Here is a 21,929-nt window from a genome sequence, read left to right as displayed (position 1 = left end):
ATTTTCAGCAGTTGGAAGGCAGTTCTCTGGCATCTGCACAATACATGAGGAGCATAGCTGGAGCAGGAGACTCATTTTGGGTATAAATATGATTGACTGATTGATTTAACTGGTTGTATTTTGGAGAGCAAAGTGGTTTAAGTTGAAGGACATCACAGTCCCAACTTGTCTGAAGAACAGGAGGGTTTGTCAGGCCTGTCCTAGCACACTCTGTGGAGACAAAAGCCTGAAAGCCTTTAACAGCTTTTACATTTGACTTCTCAGGGCTGTCTTTGCATCCCTCTGAGAAGATATTGCAGTAGATTTAAAGCTGAACCTTCTTTTTGCTGGTGTCTTTCAGATCAAAGTTCTAACACATTAAGGCAGCATTTTGCTCTTGACTTTGTTGCATGTGAGTCTAAGTCGTCGTCAGCAGGTTAAAACCATTTAAATCATTTCCTCTTTAGTGAATGAAGGGCAGCAGGTCAGCTGCTGCTGTTGAGGTCATCTTGAGACAAGAGCAGCCAGAAGTAAGAAGAGAGCCTGGAGCCCACTGTCAGTCATGAGGCAGCAAGATGCTGCTGGTGCCTTCTGCACTCTGCCTTTGCAAGGGCTTTGACCGTCCCCTCCTCCTCCAGGAATGGTGTGAGGGAAGTGGTGGTAAGGAGGTTTCAGAAGGAGTAGGCAGCTTTGCATTCCAAAACTCCAAGTCTGACATCTCCCAGAAGATCTTACACTCAGATAGCAGTCAGGTTTGTTTATTTCTCATCATCCTTTGTAGTTGGAACAAAAACTTCAAAGATTGCCCTTGTTTGTGTGGTCAGTGCAGAGTGGAGCTCCGTGCCCAGGACCCAGACCTTCCCCACAACCCTCCAGCCTTTCTGTCCTGCTTTGGACAGGACACTGCTTTAAAAAGTTCCTGAAGTGTATGAGGTTTGGCAAGAATCATAGAACCACAGAACTGTCAAGGCTGGAAGGGACCTCAAGGATCCAACACCCCTGCCATGGCCAGGGACACCTCACACTAGAGCAGGTTGCTCAGAGCCACATCCAGCCTGGCCTTCAGGGATGAGGCTCCTAGCACCTCCCTGGGCAATCTGTTCCCTAATGGTGAAGAACTTCTTCCTAACATCCAATCTGAATCTACACACTATTGGTTTTGCTCCATTCCTCCCAGTCATATCATAGAATCATAGAATCAAGCAGGTTGGAAGAGACCTCCAAGCTCATCCAGTCCAACCTAGCACCCAGCCCTAGCCAGTCAACTAGACCATGGCACTAAGTGCCTCATCCAGGCTTTTCTTGAAGATCTCAAGGGACAGTGCCTCCACCACCTCCCTGGGCAGCTCCATCACTACCTGACAGCCTGAAAAGTCCCTCACAGCTTTCCTGTAGCTCCCTTCAGATACTATAAGGCCACAGTAAGGTCTCCTTGAAGCCTTCTCCTCTCCATCCTGAACAGCTTCAACTCTCTCACCCTGTCCTCATAGCAGAGCAGCCCCAGCCTTCTGATCATCCTTGTAGCCTTTCTCTGGACACATTCCAGCACCTCCAGATCTTTCTTGTAATAGGAGCTCCAGAACAGGACACAGTGCTCCAGGTGAGGGTCTCACCAGAGCAGAGAGGGAGAACTTTAACTGCTTTGAGTAGATCAGATAATGAGAGCCAGATATTCTGGTTCAACTGCATGATGGAAACTGGGATTTATTACTGATTGCATGCACACCTTTTTATTTGTGTCTACAAAAGCAGTGCTATAAAAGGTAATGGTAATGTTGCTAAGGAGCTGTTTACCTGCCCAGTGTGTCTGTCTGATGCATGAGGTGACCATGGGAACCAATTTGGTGGCAATTATCTAAAGAAAGCCTTGCAGTGAAATTATTATTTGGTGTAGACTAAATATTTCTGCAGCCACGTTTGAAAACAAGCTTGTTCCTGGGAAAAGGAATAACAACTAGAAAGCTGGGTCAAGAACTGGCTGGATGGCAGAGCCCAGAGAGTGGTGGTGAATGGTGCCACATCCAGCTGGCAGCTGTCACTGGTGGTGTTCCCCAAGGATCAGTGCTGGGCCCAGTCCTGTTCAATATCTTTATTGATGATCTGGACGAGGGGATTGAGTCCAGCATCAGTAAGTTTGCAGATGACACCAAGCTAGGAGCAGGTGTTGATCTGTTGGAAGGTAGGAGAGCCCTGCAGAGGGACCTGGCCAGGCTGGATGGGTGGGCAGAGGCCAAGGGGATGAGATTTAAGAAGGCCAAGTGCAGGGTTCTACACTTTGGCCACAACAACCCCAAGCAGCACTACAGGCTGGGGACAGAGTGGCTGAGAGCAGCCAGGCAGAGAGGGACCAGGAGTAGGCTGAAGATGAGGCAGCAGTGCCCAGGTGGCCAAGAGAGCCAATGGCATCCTGGGCTGCATCAGGAACAGTGTGGCCAGTAGGACAAGGGAGGTTATTCTGCCCCTGTGCTCAGCACTGGTCAGGCCACACCTTGAGTACTGTGTCCAGTTCTGGGCTCCCCAATTCAAGAGAGATGTTGATGTGCTGGAAGATGTCCAGACAAGGGCAGTAAGGCTGGGGAGAGGCCTGAAGTACAAACCCTATGAGGAGAGGCTGAGGGAGCTGGGGGTGTGCAGCCTGCAGAAGAGGAGGCTCAGGGCAGAGCTCATTGCTGGCTACAACTCCCTGCAGGGAGGCTGTAGCCAGGCGGGGGTTGGGCTCTTCTGCCAGGCAACCAGCAACAGAACAAGTCTCAAGTTGTTCTGGGGGAGGTCTAGGCTGGATGTTAGGAGGAAGTTGTTGTCAGAGAGAGTGATTGGCATTGGAATGGGCTGCCCAGGGAGGTGGTGGAGTTGCCATCCCTGGAGGTGTTGAAGCAAAGCCTGGCTGAGGCACTTAGTGCCATGGTCTGGTTGACTGGCTAGGGCTGGGTGCTGGGTTGGACTGGATGATCTTGGGGGTCTCTTCCAAGCTGCTTGATTCTGTGATTCTATGATTCTAAGCCATTTAGAGGAAAGGGTCAACACTAAGTCCTGCCTAAAAAATTACATTACTACAGCAAGGGGTTTGGGGTTTTTTTGATGTATATTTTACAAACTGTGTTTTGAAAATGTATAAAGAGGAAATCTGCAGTGGGTGATCAAGCCTGTGCAAATTTCAGCTGGTTTGGTATTGTTCCTAGGGGGCTCAGGCTTTTGCCTGATTTCATTTTTCTTAAAGAATTAATTACAGGCTGCTGTATTCCCCCCAGAGAACTTATTAACTATGTCTCTCTCTCCAAAGAGTCCTTGGCTCCCAGGAGATAAAGTGCCTTGGGCTAAAAACTGCTGATGGTATTTCCAATTTGTAAAGAGCCTTTTTTAACTCATTTTTATGCTTGCTGACATTTTTCATCGTTGGTACCTGATAGCACTGTGTTGGGATGCTGGCTGTTAGGGTGCTGTCACAGCCTCACACAGTGTTAGGGGTTAGGATGGAGTCTGGATGTTAGGAGGAAGTTCTTCACAGAGTGATTGGCATTGGAATGGGCTGCCCAGGGAGGTGGTGGAGTCACCATCCCTGGAGGTGTTCAAGAAAAGCCTGGATGAGGCACTTAGTGCCATGGTCTGGTTGACTGGCTAGGGCTGGGTGCTAGGTTGGGCTGGATGAGCTTGGAGGTCTCTTCCAACCTGGTTGATTCCATGATGCTATGGGTTGGAAGGGACCTCCAAAGATCATCAAATCCAACGCCACTGCCAGAGCAGGAGCACTTAGGTCAGGTCACACAGGAATGCATCCAGGCAGGTTTTGAATGTCTGTAGGGAAAGAGACTCCACAACCTCTCTGGGCAGTCTGTGCCAGGACTCTGTCATCTTCACAGTGAAAAAGTTTTCCCATGTGTTCCCATGGCATCTCCTCTGCTCCACCTTGCACCCATTTCCCCTTGCCCTATCATTGTCCATCCCTAGAATCATAGAATCAAGCAGGTTGGAAGAGACCTCCAAGCTCATCCAGTCCAACCTAGCACCCAGCCCTATCCAGTCAACTAGACCATGGCACTAAGTGCCTCAGCCAGGCTTTGCTCCAACACCTCCAGGGACAGTGACTCCACCACCTCCCTGTGCAGCCCATTCCAATGCCAATCACTCTCTCTGCCAGGAACTTCCTCCTAACATCCAGCCTAGACCTCCCTCAGCACAGCTTGAGTCTGTGTCCCCTTGTTCTGTTGCTGGTTGCCTGGCAGAAGAGCCCAACCCCACCTGGCTGCAGCCTCCCTTCAGGGAGTTGTAGACAGCAATGAGCTCTGCCCTGAGCCTCCTCTTCTGCAGGCTGCACACCCCCAGCTCCCTCAGCCTCTCCTCACAGGGCTGTGCTCCAGGCCCCTCCCCAGCCTTGCTGCCCTTCTCTGGGCACCTTCCAGCACTTCAACATCTCTCTTGAATTGGGGAGCCCAGAACTGGACACAGCACTCAAGGTGTGGCCTGACCAGTGCTGAGCACAGAGGCAGAATATCCTCCCTTGTCCTGCTGCCCACACTGCTCCTGAGCCAGCCCAGGATGCCATTGGCTCTCTTGGCCATCTGGGCACACTGCTGGCTCAGCTTCAGCTCCTCTCTCCCAGCACCCCCAGGTCCCTCTCTGCCTGGCTGCTCTCAGCCACTCAGTCCCCAGCCTGTAGTGCTGCTTGGGGTTGTTGTGGCCAAAGTGCAGAACCCTGCACTTGGCCTTGTTAAATCTCATCCCATTGGTCTCTGCCCACCCATCCAGCCTGTCCAGGTCCCTCTGCAGACACTGCCCTGCATACCTTTATCAACGTGAATGAGGTCACCCCAGCAGGCTCCTCTGCTCTAAGCTCCAAGCCCCAGCTTCCTCAGCCTGTCCTCACAAGGGAGATGTTCTACTCCCTTCAGCATCTTTGTGGCTCTGTGCTGGACTCTCCCAGGTAGTTCCCTGAGGTCCTTCTTGAACTGAGGGGCCCTAAACTGGATGCAGTATTCCAGGTGTGGCATATAAAGGAGACATGCACTGCACAAATGATTGCTCAGGGGTCAAATTTTCCTTGGAAGGTTGTGTACAAAGACTGCCAATTATCCTCTAAAATGGGAACTGTGGGGAAACCTCCTATAGCTTGACACAACTTTATGGAATACATTTATTTACAAGTTGCCCTTGAGATGCTACCAAAATACATTTCCCAGTGGCATTCTACCATAAAGCCACTCTGATGCTATTACCATTTTAACCCAGTAGTGAATTCCATAGGAAATCTGAGATCATAGAATCATTCAGATTGAAAAACACCCTCAGGAGCATCAGGCCCAACCATTAGCCCTACTGTACCAAGTTCACCACTGAACTGTATGGCTAAGTGCCACATCTAAATGACCTTTAAACACATCCAGGGATGGTGACTCCACCACCTCCCTGAGCAGTCTGTTCTGATGTTTGGGCACTCTTTCAGTAATAGCTGGGATAAGACTGCATTAGAATGTGTTTGTTTTCCCAGTTCTGGCCCAGCTGACAACTGTCATCTCTATCTGTGTAAAGTAATTAAGAAGGGATCATTATAGAGAATTTATAATGGCAGGTTGAATTTGTTTGGCTAATTAAGGGACTTTTCAGTGTCAATAAAGAAGGGTGAGAATGGTTGTTTGAGATGAGAAAGCACAGAAAAGTGAAGGTCGTTGTGGATCTGTTTTGAAAGAGACTCAGCTTATGTCATCCTTACATTATCTTCATCAGGCTTGCCTTATCTGAATTTTCTGGCTTTTAAAGTCACTTGAGGTGGCATGGCTCAGTCCCACTGCAGCTCTCAGACCAACAATGATGTCACACCAGTGCAGAGTGAATCAGTGTCTTTCAGACTTCAAGGCTTGTGTGTGTTCATTTGCAGACATCATGACTCATGCTAGGGCTTTCCATGTAAGCACATGCAAGAGTAAGGATGTTTTCAAGGCCTGTAACAACTCAGATGAGTTAGATGTCTTCTTCTGTAAGACTGCAGTACATTTATGCACACAATCCACAGTGGAACTCAAAGCATGTCCACGTCTAGGACACAGGCTGGGTTTGTGTTTGTACATAGAATCATAGAATCAGTCTGGGTTGGAAGGGGCCACAAGGATCAGCCAGTTCCAACCCCCCTGCCATGAGCAGGGACACTCTACCCTAGATCTGGCTGGCCAGAGCCCCATCCAGTCTGGCCTTGAACACCTCCAGGGATGGGGCTTCAACCACTTCCCTGGGCAACCCATTCCAGCCTCTCACCACTCTCATGCGGAACAGCTTCCTCCTCACGTCCAGCCTGAACCTAACCATCTCCAGCTTCGCTCCATTCCCCCCAGTCCTGCCACTCCCTAATGGCCTGAAAAGTCCTTCCTCAGCTTTTTTTTCTTCTAAACTGAAGATAGTTTAGAATTGTAGAGTAGAATCATAGAATCAAGCAGGTTGGAAGAGACCTCCAAGACCATCCAGTCCAACCTACACCCAGCCCTATCCTGTCAACCAGACCATGGCACTAAGTGCCTCATCCAGGCTTTTCTTGAACACCTCCAGGCACAGTGCCTCCACCACCTCCCTGAGCAGCCCATTCCAATGCCAATCACTCTCTCTGTGAAGAACTTCCTCCTAACATCCAGCCTAGACTTGCCCTGGCACAACTTGAGACTGTGTCCCCTTGTTCTGTTGCTGGTTGCCTGCGAGAATTCAAAATGAAATGCTAGAGTTTAGTATTGCAGAGAAGAGAATCTGTGCAGTGGAAGGCTAATTATGGAGATAGCAGGTTTTGGAAAGCAGATTGTCTTTTTATTTCTTCTGTGGTCTAGTGACTTGTGGGGTCTGTCCCATTCTTAGTGCCAAGTAATGAAGAGGACCAAATATTTCTCTCTTAGCTTCAATGTGCTCACTTTGAACTGGTGGAAGAGAATCAGAGAATCATAGAATCAAGCAGATTGGAAGAGACCTCCAAGATCATCCAGTCCAACCTAGCACCCAGCCCTATCCAGTCAACTAAACCATGGCACCAAGTGCCTCATCCAGGCTTTTCTTAAACCCCTCCAGGGATGATGACTCCACCACCTCCCTGGGCAGCCCATTCCAGTGGCAAAGAAGCCAGGTTCTTGCTTTCTCTGGGAAATTATCTTCTGTCAGTGCTTGAAGTCCACCTTTGGAACAGGATTATGACACGTTGCAATATGTTACCAGAACATCTCTGAGACTGCCTCCTTTCACCATCATTATGTTTACTGGGAGGTCATCTTACCTGAGCTAGTGTTCAAGACTTCTTTGTGCTAATTGGAAGGTCTGGGTTTAATTTAGGCAACACTCTGTGTTGCAGTGTACTTTAAAAGAGCTGGTTGGAGTTGTTTTCCTGTAGACAGAAACTCATTCTCAGCTTCCTGATGGGTTCTTTGGAAGGCACAAATGAAAAGTGGTTGTTGTTAGCAGTGACCAACTTGGTTGCCTAAAGGTTAATCAGAACTTGCTTTCTTCTCTTTCAGACCCCCCGGACATGTGAAAACTTTATCAAGTTGTGTAAGAAGAACTACTATGATGGAACAATTTTCCACAGATCAATTCGTAACTTTGTGGTGAGTGTTGACCAGGTCAAGTGGAATGCACAGAATACTTACTTAGCTTAATTCAGTTTTAGTTTCTTCATGCATGACAACTTGGAGTAGATGCATAATAAATACACTATCAGAACAAGGGTGATGCCAACTTAGTGCATTCGTACTTGCTAGTCTTAGTAACAACTGTCTCTGACTAATATTGGAGCATCACTGCACTGAGTAGTGCTTTTGCTGGTGTTCCAGACAAAGCCTTTGAGAGTCATTGCCTTGGCAAGGCTCTTGTTAGCTTCCCCATGCTGTGGGTGGGTGGTTAATGAACAGAAGGGGAGAAAGAGAAATGCTCATTTGGGTAAATAGTGCTGTGGCCTGTTGAAATTCCATTGAGATGAAACTTCAGACAGCAACTGAATTCCTGTTTCAGGCTGTGGTATGTTAATCACAGAATGGTTTGTGTTGGAAGGGACTTCCAAAGGTCATCTAGTCCAACTCACCTGCAGTCAGCAGGGACATCCTCCACTAGAGCAGGTTGCTCAGAGCCTTGTTGAGCCTCACCTTGAAGATCTCCAGGGATAGGGCCTCAGTTACCTCCCTGGGCAACCTATTCCAGTGTTACACCACCCTCATGGTAAAGAACTTGTTCCTCACATCCAATCTAAATCTGCTCTTCTCTAACTTCAAACCATTGCCTCTTGTCCTGTCACTGCAGCCCTTTGCAAACAGTCCCTCTGCAGCCTTCTTGTACCCCCCTTCAGATACTAGCAGGCTGCTTTAGGTCTCCCTGGAGCCTTCTCTTCTCCAGGCTGAGCAACCCCAGCTCCCTCAGCCTGTCCTTGTAGCAGAGGTGTTCCAGCCCCTCGATCATTTTTGTGGCCCTGCTCCATGAGGTCCATGTCCTTCCTGTGCTGAAGGCTCCAGAGGTGGATGCAGTACCCCAGGTGAGGTCTCACCAGGGGAGAGTAAAGTGGCAGAATCCTCTCTGTCCATCTGCTGGCCACACTTCTTTTGATGCAGCCCAGCTGCCATTGGTATCCTGCAACCTTCTCCAGGCTGAGCAACCCCAGCTCCCTCAGCCTGAATACTGTCAGATTGTCCTTTCCTGAGTGTGCTCCAGGTCTAGGTGTCCAGACCCTTTTGTAAAGGAGTTAAAGAGCACCTAATGAACCAGCAAACTGGCCTTGGTCCTCAGAGGTCTTTATTTACACAGGTACTATCCAGGCAGTTTAGGATGTTGTAGTTGTCCTGTAACTTCCAAACAAGCTGATCCTTAGGCAGAGTACACCTTCAGGGCATGTCACTGGATGTTACTTTCCTCCCTCTCATCCTAGAAAAAAAGAATTCAGAAAAGCTCTTTTTTCTCTCTTGGCAGCACTGCATAGATCTCAGTGCACTGCTGGACTCACAGTTCAGATTGTGCTTTTGTGCTGCTGTTCTGAAACGAGTCACACCACACTCCCTCTGCTGGCATAGGACTACAGAATCCTTTCTCTCTAGTTCCTCTATGTATACACAGTGATTTGTTTTGCCGTTGAAAGGCTGCTTTCACCTGAGGATTTTTCTTGCTGCAGATAGTGAGGGAGATGCTGGCAATTACAGATTCAGGTGCAGAAAATACTCCATATTCCCTAATTTCTTGCTTTGCTGTCATCAGGAGGATTGGTAGCAAGATGGAAAGCATTTTCAGTTCCAAGAGCAGTGCATCATCAGGTAGAAAGCAGCTGATGACTCAGCTTCTAGCAGAAAGGATGACCTGGTTAACCCATTTGAGGCTGCTCATTTTCACTCTTCACCCACATGAGACCAATCAGGTTTATTAAACTTTCTGCTCTGGGACAAGTAATGTAGAAGATGACAGCAGCAGGTAAAAGAACCTCCATGTAGGTGCTAATGGTTTCCTTGTTACTGATTTATCAACATGACACATTATAGAAGAAGTCTTAACATGACCAAGTGCAGGGTTCTGCCCCTGGCTCATTGTCAGTATAGGCTGGGACATGAGCTGAGAGAAAGCAGCCCTGCAGAAAAGGACTGGAGAGTTCTGGTGCATGAGAGGCTGGACTTGATGAGCCAACAGTGTGCACTTGCAGCCCAGAGGGCCAATGGCAGCTGGGCTGCATCAAAGGAAGTGTGGCCAGCAGATGGAGAGAGAGGATTCTGCCACTTTACTCTCCCCTGGTGAGACCTCACCTGGGGTACTGCATCCACCTCTGGAGCCTTCAGCACAGGAAGGACATGGACCTCATGGAGCAGGGCCACAAAAATGATCGAGGGGCTGGAACACCTCTGCTACAAGGACAGGCTGAGGGAGCTGGGGTTGCTCTGCCTGGAGAAGAGAAGGCTCCAGGGAGACCTAAAGCAGCCTGCTAGTATCTGAAGGGGGTTACAAGAAGGCTGCAGAGGGACTGTTTGCAAAGGGCTGCAGGGATAGGACAAGAGGCAATGGTTTGAAGTTAGAGAAGAGCAGATTTAGATTGGATGTGAGGAACAAGTTCTTTACCATGAGGTTGGTGTAGCACTGGAATAGGTTGCCTAGGGAGGTAGTTGAGGCCCCTGAAGGGGGGTGAGACTCAACAAAGCTCTGAGCAACCCTAGTCCCTGCTGACTGCCGCAGGGTTGGACTGGATGACTTTTGGAGAGGTCCCTTCCAACTCAAACCATTCAATGATTCTGTACACCACTGAGCAGAGCTGGCTTTTATGTACTGAATGTCTTTCACACAGATATATAACCCACAGTTTTAATCCTGCAGATCCAAGGAGGTGATCCAACTGGAACAGGAACAGGTAAGGCTGAGTTCAAGTCAAGTGAACTGTTTTTACTTTATGCACTGTTGTGTTTGTCTCCAGACACCTTGTAGATTAACATTTCCTAACCAGTCATCTGTGGTCCATTGTGAGTATTTCTTCCTGAAAGCAGTTTTATTGTTATCCTTTTATGACTATTTTAATTGTGCTCAAAATTCTCACTCTGAAACTTGGGTGCACAGAATTCTTGTTGGGTCTGTACTTCCTTTTTCCTTCCAGAAAGTAAATAAATTACAGTGATAATACTTTTACAGCTGGCCTCCAAGAGCAAAGAACAAAGGAAGGAATACATTCATGAAAAGCTGCTTTAAAATTCAGTGTTAATGAAATACTTGAGACCTGCCTCAGAATTGGTGGCTGGCCAGGTGCCATCTGTTCTCCCAGCTAGCTGCCGTGTAAAGCCCAAGCTGCTCTTTTGCTAACTTTCAGGTTTCACTGTTACTAAATAATTCTGCTTGGTTTTTCTCCCTTACAGAATCACAGAATGTCAGGGGCTGGAAGAGACCTCAAAAGCTCATCCAGTCCACCCCCACCTTGCCAGAGTAGGATCACCTACCCCAGATCACACAGGAACGCCTCCAGGAGGGTTTGGAGTATCTCCAGAGGGAGACTCCACAATCCCCCTGGGCAGCCTGTGCCAGGGTTCTGTCACCCTCGCAGGTTAAAAAGTCCTCCTCATGTTTATATGAAACTTTCTGTGCCTCAGCTTTCACCCATTGCCTCTTGTCCTGTGTTTGGGCATCACTGAGCAGAGCCTGGCTCCATGCTCTTGGCACTCAGGCTTTGCATGTTTATCAGCATGAATGAGGTCACCTCTCAGTCTCTTCTTCTCCAGGCTAAAGAGCCCCAGCTCCCTCAGGCTGTCCTCCTAAGGCAGGTGTTCCATTCTCTTAATAGTCTTTGTGGCTCTGCACTGGACTTTCTTAAGCAGTTCCCTGAGGTTCTTCTTGAACTGAGGGGCCCAAAACTGGTCACAATACTCCAGATGTGGCCTCACCAGGGCAGAGTAGAGGGGGAGGAGAACCTCTCTCGATCTACTAACCATAGCCCTCCTAATACACCCCAGGAGGACATTGCCCCTCCTAGCCACAAGAGCACATTGCCTGCTCATGATCCATCCACTCCCATCCACTAGGACCCCCAGGTCCTTTTCTCCTTCACTGCCTTCCAGCAGGTCAGTCTCCAATCTATACTGATCCCTGGGGTTGGTCTTTCCCAGGTGCAAGCCTCTACACTTGCCCTTGTTGAATTTCATTGAATTTCTCCGTAGTTGGAGATCTGCATGACAGTTGTATCAGAAATGGGCAGGAGACATAGCAGCTGAAGGGTCTTCAGAGCATTGCTCACCACACTTAGCTATGTGCTCATTTTCCACTTGCACCTTTAATCTACCCACTGCTAGATGCCAGCAGCCTCCACAGCTGCTCTCTCCATCCTGTGGGGCTCTCTGCATTTTCATTCCAGTTCATACATGTGTCACTTGTAGGTGCAAGCACTGTGCTCTTCTGTGCTCACAGGTCATCCAAAACAGTTGTTTTTGTAGTTGTTAAATAGCTCTATTTACTGCATAAACAATATTAGTCTGAATTGCCTAATAGCTTTTCTTCTATTGCATGTAATAATCATCAGTTGCATACTCTTAAGATTTGAGACTAGTTTACAGTTCCATGTTCTGATGGCAGAAGTCCTTTAACAAGATTTCTTACTGTCTATGCTTGGACTGTCAAAAGAAATGTGATTTGATTCTGTTACAAGGAAAGTTTCAGTTCAAATCCCAAAAGATGTAATTAGGAACATCTTTTAAAACGAGAAATTAAAGAGGTGTCAGGAGATGGGAGAAATGTAATGGATTGACTCAGACACCTTTCACCCTTGTAGGGTAGAGTTCAGATCCTGCTATGGAATGAAAATGAACTTGCTGCTGTCGTCCTTGTCTCTGTTTGTGCAAGCGGTGGCAGTGTTGTGAGACAGCACAATTAGCAGTTGGCAGAGGGCTGGCAGTGCAGCTGCACTGCAGGTCAAGACTCAGCTCTGCTGTAAAATGCAATGCAAATCAGCCCACGGAGGGGGAAGACCTCCAGTGTATAGTCCTTTATTTCTAAAAAGGAGTCTAATGACCTCCTGTCCTTTCGGTCTTGCTTCCCTCCTTGTCGTTCTCAATGAGATATGAGCACATTACACCTTGCAAATGCCTGTCAGGGCTATTAAAGGTCTAACAGGATGGACAGCAGACTCAGATGGGTGAGTGCTGCAGATCTGATGGGGCTGTTGGCAGTTATTGTGAAGCCCAAACAATGCAACTATCCTCTTTGCACCTGAATGGGTTTGATTTTTCTCTGAGAAAGCTGAATTTTAGATATTCTCACATAATCACCTGCTGAATAAATAACCTGACAAAGGAATGCTGGAGATGGACAGCCTGGTGGGCTGCTAGATTGCTTCTGAACCCTCGTTCCTGTGTGTTTAATACTCACTTAAATGCAGCCACTTAGTGCACACCCTGTAAGCAATCTGTAAGGATTTGTTCCTGACTGCCTGCTAGATCCTGGGCCCTTGAATGGGAGGCAGAAATGTCACTTGTGCATCTTGATCCACATGCTGTAGGAGGGTGACCAGACCCAAGGTGCCTGCCTGGCTTTGTGTTCTCTTGGCCAGATGAAGGTACAACTCAGGGCAGATATAGTGATGCTCTCTCCAGCTCCCCTGTGGTGTAGAAATGTTGATCCCATGGCTTTCTCGTGCTCAGTGATATGCTGTAGTAGTGGCCCTGGTTAGACTTGGTGATCTCAAAGATCTTTTCCAGCACCAGTGATTCCATGCTGTGATCACAAGTGTTCAAGCTTTAGAGCAAAGCACTGAGGGGTTCAGTACTTTGTACCCTTCTTACCTGGGTCTTGTAGTATAGAATCATAGAATCAACCAGGTTGGAAGAGACCTCCAAGCTCATCCAGTCCAACCTAGCACCCAGCCCTATCCAATCAACCAGACCATGGCACCAAGTGCCTCATCCAGGCTTTGCTTCAACACCTCCAGGCACAGTGACTCCACCACCTCCCTGGGCAGCCCATTCCAATGCCAATCACTCTCTCTGTGAAGAACTTTCTCCTAACATCCAGCCTGCACTTCCCTGGCACAACTTGAGACTGTGTCCCCTTGTTCTGTTGCTGGTTGTCTGGGAGAAGAGCCCAACCCCCACCTGGCTACAGCCTCCCTGCAGGTAGTTGTAGACAGCAATGAGCTCTGCCTTGAGCCTCCTCTTCAGGCTGCCCACCCCCAGCTCCCTCAGCCTCTCCTCATAGGGTTTGTGTTCCAGGCCCTTCACCAGCCTTGTTGCCCTTCTGTGGACACCTTCTTCACCTCAAGATCTCTCTTGAATTGAGGAGCTTCTCAAGGCAGCTGGAAGGAAATTCAGGGGTTTTGACTCACCTTAGGAAAAGAAATTAAAAGATGCATCTTTGAAAGCTGAAAAGTCCACAAGATGTAATGGCCTTGAGAGGTTTACTTGACTTCTGTAGTATCAGTGAAGCATATGAGGAGTAGGAGAGGGCTTTCTTCCCAGATATTTCACTTGACAATAAGAAAGACTCTGTGGAAGTTACCTTTTAATTGGCAGTATTTTCAACTGCCAGAATTGTTCCTGTTAGAGCCTTTTGTGGGAAGACTTCAAAAAAAAAAGAACATCCTTTGTTTCCTCTTCCACACAGACGAAGAAACTTTAACTTCAGCTTTAACTGAAACATTCTGGCTAAGAGGTTTGAGATGGGGATTTGGTTGTCTGTTTGTTAAAAGACCCACACACCTTTTCCAGGTTGGTGTGTGGAAGCTGTATTAAGCCTGTATATGTTTTACAGTTCTTTTCCTTCTGAATACATAGAGTCATAGAACCATAGAATCAACCAGGTTGGAAGAGACCTCCAAGCTCATCCAGTCCAACCTAGCACCCAGCCCTAGCCAGTCAACCAGACCATGGCACTAAGTGCCTCATCCAGGCTTTGCTTGAACACCTCCAGGGACGGTGACTCCACCACCTCCCTGGGCAGCCCATTCCAATGCCAATCACTCTCTCTGCCAACAACTTCCTCCTAACATCCAGCCTAGACCTCCCCTGGCACAACTCGAGACTGTGTCCCCTTGTTCTGTTGCTGGTTGCCTGGCAGCAGAGCCCAACCCCACCTGGCTACAGCCTCCCTTCAGGCAGTTGTAGACAGCAATGAGGTCTGCCCTGAGCCTCCTCCAGGCTGCACACCCCCAGCTCCCTCAGCCTCTCCTCGCAGGGCTGTGCTCCAGGCCTTTCACCATCTTAGTCTCCCTTCTCTGGACACCTTCCAGCACCTCAGCATATTTAATTATTCCTGTTAATCAGCTCAGGAACTGGAACAGACTTGCTTGAAAACCTTCCCACCCTTTGGTTTCTGGCATCTGACATTCATCCCATGTTCAGCAGCAGGTGCTGGGTTTATGGTTGCAACACCCAAATGCTTGAGTGATCACCCACTCCAGTGCTAGCTAAGCCCTGGACTGTTCTGCTTCTGGGTGGATTTGGGCACACTGAGTCCAACATGACATAAGGTTCTGTGTCACACGTGCACATCTCTGCTCTCAGCTCACCTAGCTAAGCATGCTTGTGATTTGGAGCCATTTCACAGATGTAAAATGCCAAGCTGGTGGTCACTGACTGTCCACTTCCACAGCCACCCCAGCTAAGAGTCCAAGCTGTAAGCAGCACTGATTCTTGTTTCTATTTGTTATGCAGCCTCCCACTGTGTCCTTTTTACGTTAGGCAAAAGTAGCTGTGACCTGGCAGGCATATGAAGGACAACTGATTCCTGGTACTCAGCAGTTAACCTTGAGGTGAAGGAGAGTGGAAATTAGCATTATGGTGCCTTGAAGTTGAGATACACACTGGAAAGAGCGTGGGGAATAGAGCTTTAGCCCAGCTTAGGTAGCAGACCTGCATTGCCAGAGCAGTTAGATAGGTCTTGTAAGGCTGACTCTGCTTTAGAGGACCAACCTAATTTTCTACAGCCTTCAACTTAATGTCTCCTCAGACTACTGGGAGAAATTTCATGGTGCTGCAGCAGCTTCTTTCTTTCCTCACAAAACAATCCCCCGTAGAGGCAGCATTCAGAGTGATCAGCTGAGTCATGGTCAGTCTTTGTAGTGATTAATTATTTGCAAATGAGTTTTAGATTTGTCATCCAGCCCTTTTTTCTCCTGCTCATGGCAACTCAGTGGTTGAGTATTGTGAGTAATTCTAACTCATGCTAGTGCAAGTGAAGCAGCTGCTAGGAGTTTTCTGTGTTCCAAATAATGGCAGGAATGTTGCTTGTAGGAAAAATGAGATTCATATCCTAAAGCTTTTGGATGGGAAGGGGGAGACTACACAAAGCATTACCTTCTCCTAAAGCTTTTGGATGGGAAGGGGGAGACTACACAAAGCATTACCTTCTCCTAAAGCTTTTGGATGGGAAGGGGGAGACTACACAAAGCATTACCTTCTCCTAAAGCTTTTGGATGGGAAGGGGGAGACTATACACAAAGCATTACCTTCTCCTGAAGTTTTGGATGTGGAGGGGGAGACTACACAAAGCATTACCTCCTCCTAAAGCTTTGTATGGGGAGGGGGAGACTACACAGAGCATTACCTTCTCCTAAAGCTTTTGTATGGGGAGGGGGAGACTACACAGAGCATTACCTTCTCCTAAAGCTTTTGTATGGGGAGGGAGAGACTACACAGAGCATTACCTTCTGCTAAAGCTTTGTATGGGGAGGGGGAGACTACACAGAGCATTACCTTCTGCTAAAGCTTTTGTATGGGGAGGGGGAGAGTACACAGAGCATTACCTCCTCCTAAAGCTTTTGTATGGGGAGGGAGAGACTACACAAAGCATTACCTTCTGCTAAAGCTTTGTATGGGGAGGGGGAGACTACACAGAGCATTACCTTCTGCTAAAGCTTTTGTATGGGGAGGGAGAGACTACACAAAGCATTACCTTCTGCTAAAGCTTTGTATGGGGAGGGGGAGACTACACAGAGCATTACCTTCTGCTAAAGCTTTTGTATGGGGAGGGGGAGACTACTCAGAGCATTACCTCCTCCTAAAGCTTTTGTATGGGGAGGGAGAGACCACACAAAGCATTACCTTCTGCTAAAGCTTTGTATGGGGAGGGGGAGACTACACAGAGCATTACCTTCTCCTAAAGCTTTTGTATGGGGAGGGAGATTATACACAGAGCACTGCATTTTCAAAGCAGCACAGGTGTTTTTTGGCCACTCTTACTTGCAGCCTGTTGGAAGGTCTCATAAATTGGCTTGTGTGTGCCTCTGCCCATTATGAATCCAGGAGGGCACAAAAGAGGCATAAACTGGCTGTAAAATTCCAACCCCAAATACCACTGGTAGATGGGAATTGCTTTTTCCTTGGCAACAAGCAGAGCTCCTCTGAACTGTCAATAGCAATGGACTGTGAACAAACTTGGTCAGTTCTGCAATGTGATTTTCTACCATTTAATGGTTTTTTTCTTGCGTGATGGAAGCTCAGAGAGAGAGGCCAAGAGCAAGACCTTTTTATCTGGCAATATACTCCTCTAAAATTGCAGCCCCTCTGAAAATCCAGCCTGTGCTGTGTGGGGTTAGAAGCACCTACCATAACCTCTTATCTGAAAGGAGAGCAACATTTCCTGGCTGGGCTAAGGCTTTCATATTTGCAAAACGATTCAAGACTCTCACTTGGAAAGCTCTGCAGAAGTGTCAGATGTTATTATGTACCTCCTTGTTCCAAATGACAAGAAGAAAATTACAGAAAGTAAGCCATCATTTTTGTGAATCAGAGCCCTCCCACTTCCTTACCCCTGCTTAGCAATTTTTATGCCAGAAAAAGGAAGGATTTATTTAAAATCACAACTGTCATGAATGATGATTCCCAGCCCACACCTGGCTTTAGGAATGCTACATTGCTCCAGCTTTAGGTGCAGCTCTTAGCTCTTTGCAGAGAAAAAAAAAAAAGTTGTACAACTACTTTAATTTCACCTAAAAATTACTTTAGGGAAGAGAATGTCGTTAGGAGGAACAAAGACTATCAAAGAATAGGGGTGGGTTAGTTCAAATCCAGCCTGAAAATGTGACTCTTCTGTACAGTTGCTAATGTGTGACTGCCTCAGATGTCAGTTTAGATCTAGTCACCTTTTCACCATCAGCACAAGATGCAGATACAAGGCTGAATAACTAACCATGCTTCAGCTACAAGCTAAATATACCTCAGCACTTTGGCTGCCCATGGAAGTGATGAATGCAGTCTCATTTTCCCTGTGAGCTCTGTGGTCTGGTTGGTTTCATCTCTGTAAGAGTTAGCTAAACACCTCTTTAGGTGAAGAGAGTGTTTCTCTCTTATTAAAAGTGAGGAGAAGTGGCTCCCAGCTGCCTTGGGCAGCTGGCTAGGCATGAGGGTTGGGTTTTTTCCTGCCTTCTGAAGGCTTTGCATTGCATGGATTAAATGCTGTTAGAGGGCCACTGTGTTTCCATGGCTGATCCCAGGTGTGTTTGCAGCTTTGTGCTTGCCAGAGACCACCGTGGGCAGGGTTGTGGGTGGGTGCTGAGGGATGCAGCCAGTGGCAGCACCCACTCGGGGCCGTATCTGCTGCCATGGGAACCCCTCAGACTTTCAGCACTTTCCAGGTTGTTTTGTTCCCCAGCACTTTCTGTAACAGGAGCTCAGAAACATTTGCAAGTCCAGTGAGCACACAGCTCCACTGTGACAGGAGATATTCTTATCAAGGAGTAACCTGAGAGGAAGGTGAAGTGACAGGCAGTGCTGCCCGCTGGGAATCTGACACCCAGAGCCACCACTTGTTTGCTTTGGGCTTTGCTTGTAGGCTGCTGGGGCAGCTTCAGGGGAGACTTTTTGCGTCATCCTGACTCCATATAGAGTGAGTGGTGATTCCTGTGCTTTCAGAAGAGGATTTGAGGAATATAAGGAGGAGCCACCTCTCCCAGGGGCATATACTGGAAGTGTAATGTCTGAGGGTTCTGTGGTCTCACCTCCTGTCTGTCTGTCTGCATCCACTCTGCTTTCAGAAAACGAGGAAGATGGCACAGCCACCCCTCCCAGCCCTGCTGAGAGTAAACAGGACAGTCTGCTCCCTGCTTCTCAAGGCTTCCTAATTATCAGCAGGAGGTTTGGAGCCTCTGAGTTACTTCTCCAAGTTTACACTGAGCTCTGTAAGAATCTGAAATCCCTGTTCCAGGCCCCTCTGGCTGAGCATTGTGCTGTCACAGCTGCAGATCAATGAGGGATCTGTACTTAATCTTCAGGGAGAAGGTGGTTCTGGGCTTCAGTACTTGAAAAATGTATACCTTTAACTCACCATCTTCTGCCTTGCTCTGCCTGGTCCTGCTTCAAGCAGACACTTGAAGCCTGGAACCGTTCCAGAGGTTAGCAGGAGTTTGGTAAACAGCACTTTGGGGCTATTTTTAAGTTAAGGAGAATACAGCTGGGGTGTTTTTGTTGGGTTTTTTTTGTTTGTGGTGCTCCTGGGTTGGAGGTTTTTTTTTCCCCTTTGTTTGTTTTGATTTGTTTGGGGTTTTTTTTTAAGTATTTTTAATTTAAACATTAGGTGTTTTGTTTTTTCTTTAAACCAAAATAAGAACCCCCCAGACTATTTCTGTCCTGTTCTCTTGCTGCCTTTGCTGTGTCTTCACTGCCCCTTGGCAGCCTGTTCTCTCTTGCTGCCTTTGCTGTGTCTCCACTGCCCCTTGGCAGCCTGTTCTCTCTTGCTGCCTTTGCTGTGTCTCCACTGCCCCTTGGCAGCCTGTTCTCTCTTGCTGCCTTTGCTGTGTCTCCACTGCCCCTTGGCAGCCTGTTCTCTCTTGCTGCCTTTGCTGTGTCTCCACTGCCCCTTGGCAGCCTGTTCTGCCAGGCCTCCATACTTCAGCTATGTCCTCCATGCTGCCCAGACCATTCTCTGTTCTTGCTGCAGCTCCTGGGCAGACAGAATTAGCTTTGGAAACAGCAGTATGGCAGACAAAGAGGAGGCAGGGACTGGAGCTCATCTCTGTAACTATCTGCAGAAATATTAGCACTTCTTTCCAGGGAGCTGGAATGAACCAAAGTTAGGCTGCTTACATGGGAGATTAATTCTGCCCTGCAGTGTGTGAGCTGAAATGGAATCATACAGAAATAAATACCCAAGCCCCTAAAGATCATGGCTCATTGCTCCTGTCTCCAGGCTCTTGGGTCTGCTTGCCTGTTGTGCCAGGAAGAGAGAGTCTCTCTGTCATTCATCATTTTTTCTCTTTCCCTTGGAATTCTTTTCCTGACCAGCAAAGGCTTCAGGCTTGATTCTGCTCTTTCAGCATTACAACACTGTAATCCCAGCATCAGCTGGAAGCATATGAAGGGTGTAACAGACTCAGGGGTTTGGCCACTTGCTGCTGTGCACCTTCTCAGGGGGCTGTGTTCTTTGCATATCATCTCAACATTTCTAGACAGCAAATGCTCCTCTAGGTTAGGGCTCATAGCAACTGCTTCTGCTTTACAAATCATGAGGAGTCCTTTGAAGTGAAAGATGTATTTCTCTAGGGGAAGCTCAAGTGAAGGTTGTTACTTGGCCATGACCAAGAGCAAAAAGACAGGGCTTGAAATAATCACACTGCAGCGTATAGTGGTGCAGCCCTGGTGGTGCTCCTCCAGGCCAGGTGGAAGTGGAAAGGTGGAAACTGAAAGGCAAGGAGGGGAAGAGAAGTGGTGCAGAGCATGGTGCTGTTGATGGCCAGTGGGTCTGCAGGCTTTGCAGTGTTTCTGGGTTTGGGCAGCACCTGTTGGCATGGAGCTTTGCTGTAGCTGAGTGTAACTTGTTTGTTTAGTGAGCTACAGGAGCATTGCTTTTCTGGACACAGTAAGGTTGCACACATGAGGAGATTCATTAGCAAAGAAGGGTACTGGCTTTAGGCAGAACGTTTTCTAATAGGTTGAACACTTTAGATTTGGCTAGAATAGCTGGGGTTTGCATCCATCCTCAGTGCAGCATCCCTGGGCACAGCTCTGCCATATCCCTTTCACCCACTGTTGAGAGGGACTGGCATATGGGATTGAGCTGATGTCATTTAGCTGATCTCAAAGCGTTCAATAGCCAGAGATTGCTGAAGTAATCACTCCTCTACTGATTGCAGGAAATCCCTACAGGGCTTGTCCCCTTCTGCTGCCTCTTGTCAAATTGCAGAGCAGGCAACACTCAACTCTATTAATAGGTTTTTTGAACACAATTAATTGGGTTTTTAAATGGGTTGGTTTCTTCCAAAATTCCTTGCTTGCTTGATTCCAGCATTTCTTGCTTACTTAATTCCCCTTGCAGCTGCCCACATGTGATGCTTTGTTTTCATGGTGTCACTTCAAACTCTTTTCTCACTTGATTCACTCTTGTGATTTGCTGTATAAGGTTTTCAGTAGGGTCCTGCTTGATTGCTCAGTTTTGTTTGCCACTTGCCTGTGCAGTCACATCATCAAATTGCTTTTCTGTTTTACACATGCACATGTAATACAGAGAAGCAGTTTGGTGATCTGAGTGCTGCAGGTGCTTTACTGACCTCCTGCTTCACAAGCACTACAGTTACTCTGGAGGATTCTTGAGCCAGTTCTGCAGCTGGCCCACTCTTGCTGCCTGTTTGGGTAGTTGTGTTTGGTTTATTTTTAATACTGTCCTAGGGTGAAGTATTTTTTCATGGCTTGTCAAGCAAGATTATGTATTTGACTCTCAAACTGTGACTCATCTCAGCCTCCTTTTTTTTTCCTTGTTAAGAATGATCCTAGAGGAGAGTGCAAATGAAAATGTCAGATCTGTCATAAATGATGTACAAATGACAGCCAGGAGGAGAGGTCTCCCAGACCCTCTTTTTATCCACAGCAGAGAAATAGGCTGTGGAGGTCTGGGTGCAAAGTTTTATCATCCTTCTGACTTCATTGTGTTTAAGTCTTTGCATCATCTGAGTATGTAGGCCAAATATCTAATCCTTGCCTTGTATTCTGGAGCAATATATGTCAGCATTCTTCATTGTTTAGCAGGAATTAGCATTTGAGCTTGTAGCTCCTGACTGTGGCTGATTCTCTGAACATGTTTTAGCTCACAATGCTTTACTCCCAGAAGCAGTGCTATAGCCAGAGTGCAAATAAATGAGTAATTCTTTGCTCTCTGTTTTGTCAGGAAGCCACTTTGAAAGATAGAATGTCTCAAAAAAAAACTATGGTGGAGCAACAGTAAAATACTAAATCCTTGACAGTTCTTTAGCACACAGTATACAGTGCTGCTGACAAACAGTTGGCAGTGTGGAGACTGGGGGTCAATGGGCTGAGGCCAATGGGATGAGAGTCAACAGGACCAAGTGCAGGCTCCTAGACTTTGGGCACAATAACCCCATGCAGCTGCAGACTGGGCTGTGAGTGGCTGGAGAGCAGCCTGGCAGAGAGGGACCTGGCAGTGCTGGGTGACAGCTGGCTGGGCATGAGCCAGCAGTCTGCCAAGCTGGCACAGAAGGCCAGTGGCATCTTGGCCTGTGTCAGGAACAGTGTGGCCAGCAGCACTAGGGATGTCTTTCTGCCCTGTACTGCACT

The 21,929-nt window shown here is 47.6% G+C and overlaps 1 protein-coding gene across 1 annotated transcript in view; it reads left to right on the top strand.

Annotated features, from left to right (window-relative positions):
* Nucleotides 1-21,929, top strand: part of PPIL2 (peptidylprolyl isomerase like 2) — a 117,340-nt gene that overhangs the window by 75,357 nt on the left and 20,054 nt on the right. Inside the window, exons 13-14 of the mRNA XM_064168356.1 lie at nt 7,455-7,544; nt 10,273-10,306. Of these exons, the coding sequence (XP_064024426.1) occupies nt 7,455-7,544; nt 10,273-10,306 (124 nt within the window). The remainder of the gene's footprint in view (nt 1-7,454; nt 7,545-10,272; nt 10,307-21,929) is intronic.

Source organism: Pogoniulus pusillus, chromosome 30 (assembly GCF_015220805.1).
Source record: "Pogoniulus pusillus isolate bPogPus1 chromosome 30, bPogPus1.pri, whole genome shotgun sequence".
In the NCBI taxonomy this organism is placed as follows: domain Eukaryota; kingdom Metazoa; phylum Chordata; class Aves; order Piciformes; family Lybiidae; genus Pogoniulus; species Pogoniulus pusillus.
Note: the sequence above shows the minus strand (reverse complement) of the source record. Positions and strands in the feature narration are given on the sequence as shown.